Source organism: Entamoeba dispar, genomic scaffold, assembly GCF_000209125.1.
Source record: "Entamoeba dispar SAW760 scf_1105229462353 genomic scaffold, whole genome shotgun sequence".
Lineage (NCBI taxonomy): Eukaryota > Evosea > Mastigamoebida > Endamoebidae > Entamoeba > Entamoeba dispar.
In genome coordinates this window covers 1-1,938 of record NW_001855150.1, presented here as the reverse complement: position 1 = coordinate 1,938, position 1,938 = coordinate 1, and the positions used below count along the sequence as shown (strand labels likewise).

The following is a 1,938-nucleotide window of genomic DNA, read 5'->3' as shown; positions in this document are numbered from 1 at the left end:
TCTCCAAATTCGAATTTTATGTAAACCATTTCCAATTGGAGTAACAATAATATGAGCAGCATTAAATTGGGATGTAATTGTATGTGGATTATAATCACCAGATTCATTCCAAACGATATGAACATAATCATTTCCAACATGCCGTTTTTTAGTTAATTGTTGTTGGTCATCTGCTTGTGTTGGTATTAAAGTAATATCATGAAAAATAACTTCTTTTGTTGCATCGGCATAATACCTAATATATTCTCCAGTTGACAAATAAGTTTTATCTAATCCTCCTAAAAATCCTGAATGAGTTTTAATATCTAAAGTCCATCCTAATCCTTCAACAAATTCTTTATATGCGGGTGATCCTTCTTGATTCATAAGAATATCGTATTGATCATGTTGACCATTTTTAACATAAATAAGTCCAATTTTATGGAATGGTCTAACGCATGACTTGTCTAAATTTCCTAATAAAATCTTAAACTTTTCTGTTGGATTAATAGGAATTAACGAAATATTATTTTTTGGCATTGGGTCAATAAATTGTGTTTGACATAATAAAGAATGAATCAACAATTTGGTATTATCAATTGGTTGATTGTTAAGATTAATAACATTCTTATTTGGTGAAATCATATTTATTCCAAGTTCTTTAATTTGTTTCTCTACGTTATCTACAGAATCTTTTACAAAACTTAAGTCTTTATCGTAGTCTGTACGTTCTACTCCATCAGGCATTCCCCATTCTAACAAGTCATTTTCTTCTTTAAGAATTTCATTAATCATATTTCTAAGTTTATTTTCTCCTTCACAAATTATTCTTTCATTAACTACTTGTTTTGGAGCAGTTTGAACAATATCTTTTACTGTTAATCGTGTTTTTTGTTTTGTATTTTTAATACCTAATTCTTCAAGAAGAGAAATTGATTTTACTCCCCAAACTGTTTTACCTACAGCATTTCGTATAACTAGATTACAAAATTCTCCTTCAGTACCTTTTTCTATTGATAAAATATTATTTCCATATGCCCACCATGTTACTTCTCCTTCTTCAATATGAGTAGAGAAGAACTTATCACTTCCTTTTTCACTTGGAACAAATCCAAATGCATTTAACAATGTTTGTAAAAATACTTCAGCACATTCTGGTGCACAAGCCCGATACTTAATATTAGGATCATTACTTTTAACAGAATATGGTAAAGACATTGAGTATGAAATTGAATTTAACAAATTAACTGTAAGTTCTGGTGTTAATGCTTTAGGGAATATACATGAAGGAGAGAATGCCCAATCTATTAATGAAGTAAATATACAAGCAATTGCTTCAGTTTTTGATTGGGGATTTAATATAACTTCAATTAGTTGTGATAAAAGATCTTGAACATCAGAAATAGTGAAATATTCTGTAAATGATGCTAATTCACCAATAACCTCAGCTGCAGGTCTAAAAAGTTCTTCATTTTCATTTGAAATTCTTTCAATAATAGATGTAAGAATTGGGTTAATAGAAATTTCCATACTATTTCTTCTTGAGAATATAATATGAGTAGCCATTCCATATACCAAACTTACTTGTGACTTAGTTGATGTAAAAACTTTTAAAAGATTTTTAAAACAATTTGTAATGGCATCTGAATAACTTACTGTAAGAGATTCTTCTTTATTATATTTTGAAATGTCTTGAAGTAATGTTGGATAATTTTCTTCTACTGTCACTAATGAATTTAATAATGCTATAATTTGAGCATCTCGATTAGCATTATTTGTTTCTTGAAGTTGTTCTTTTTTTAATGATGATATTTGTTGAATAAATGGAATTAACAATGCAGGCCATCCTGGTATTTGATTAGAAATAATATCATACAATTCTTCTAATATTATAGAAGGCATCATTGGTAAACCAATAGATATAGATTCATAGAATAAACTATACAATTCATTTTAAAT

The 1,938-nt window shown here is 28.1% G+C and overlaps 1 protein-coding gene across 1 annotated transcript in view; it reads right to left on the bottom strand.

Moving 5' to 3' along the window:
- EDI_317420 (tuberin, putative) overlaps positions 1-1,884 on the bottom strand; it is a gene marked incomplete at both ends in the record, with an annotated part of 2,209 nt that extends 325 nt beyond the window's left edge. The window contains one exon of the mRNA XM_001739713.1: positions 27-1,884. Coding sequence (XP_001739765.1) covers positions 27-1,884 — 1,858 coding nt within the window. The remainder of the gene's footprint in view (positions 1-26) is intronic.
- Between the last annotated feature and the right edge of the window lie 54 nt (positions 1,885-1,938).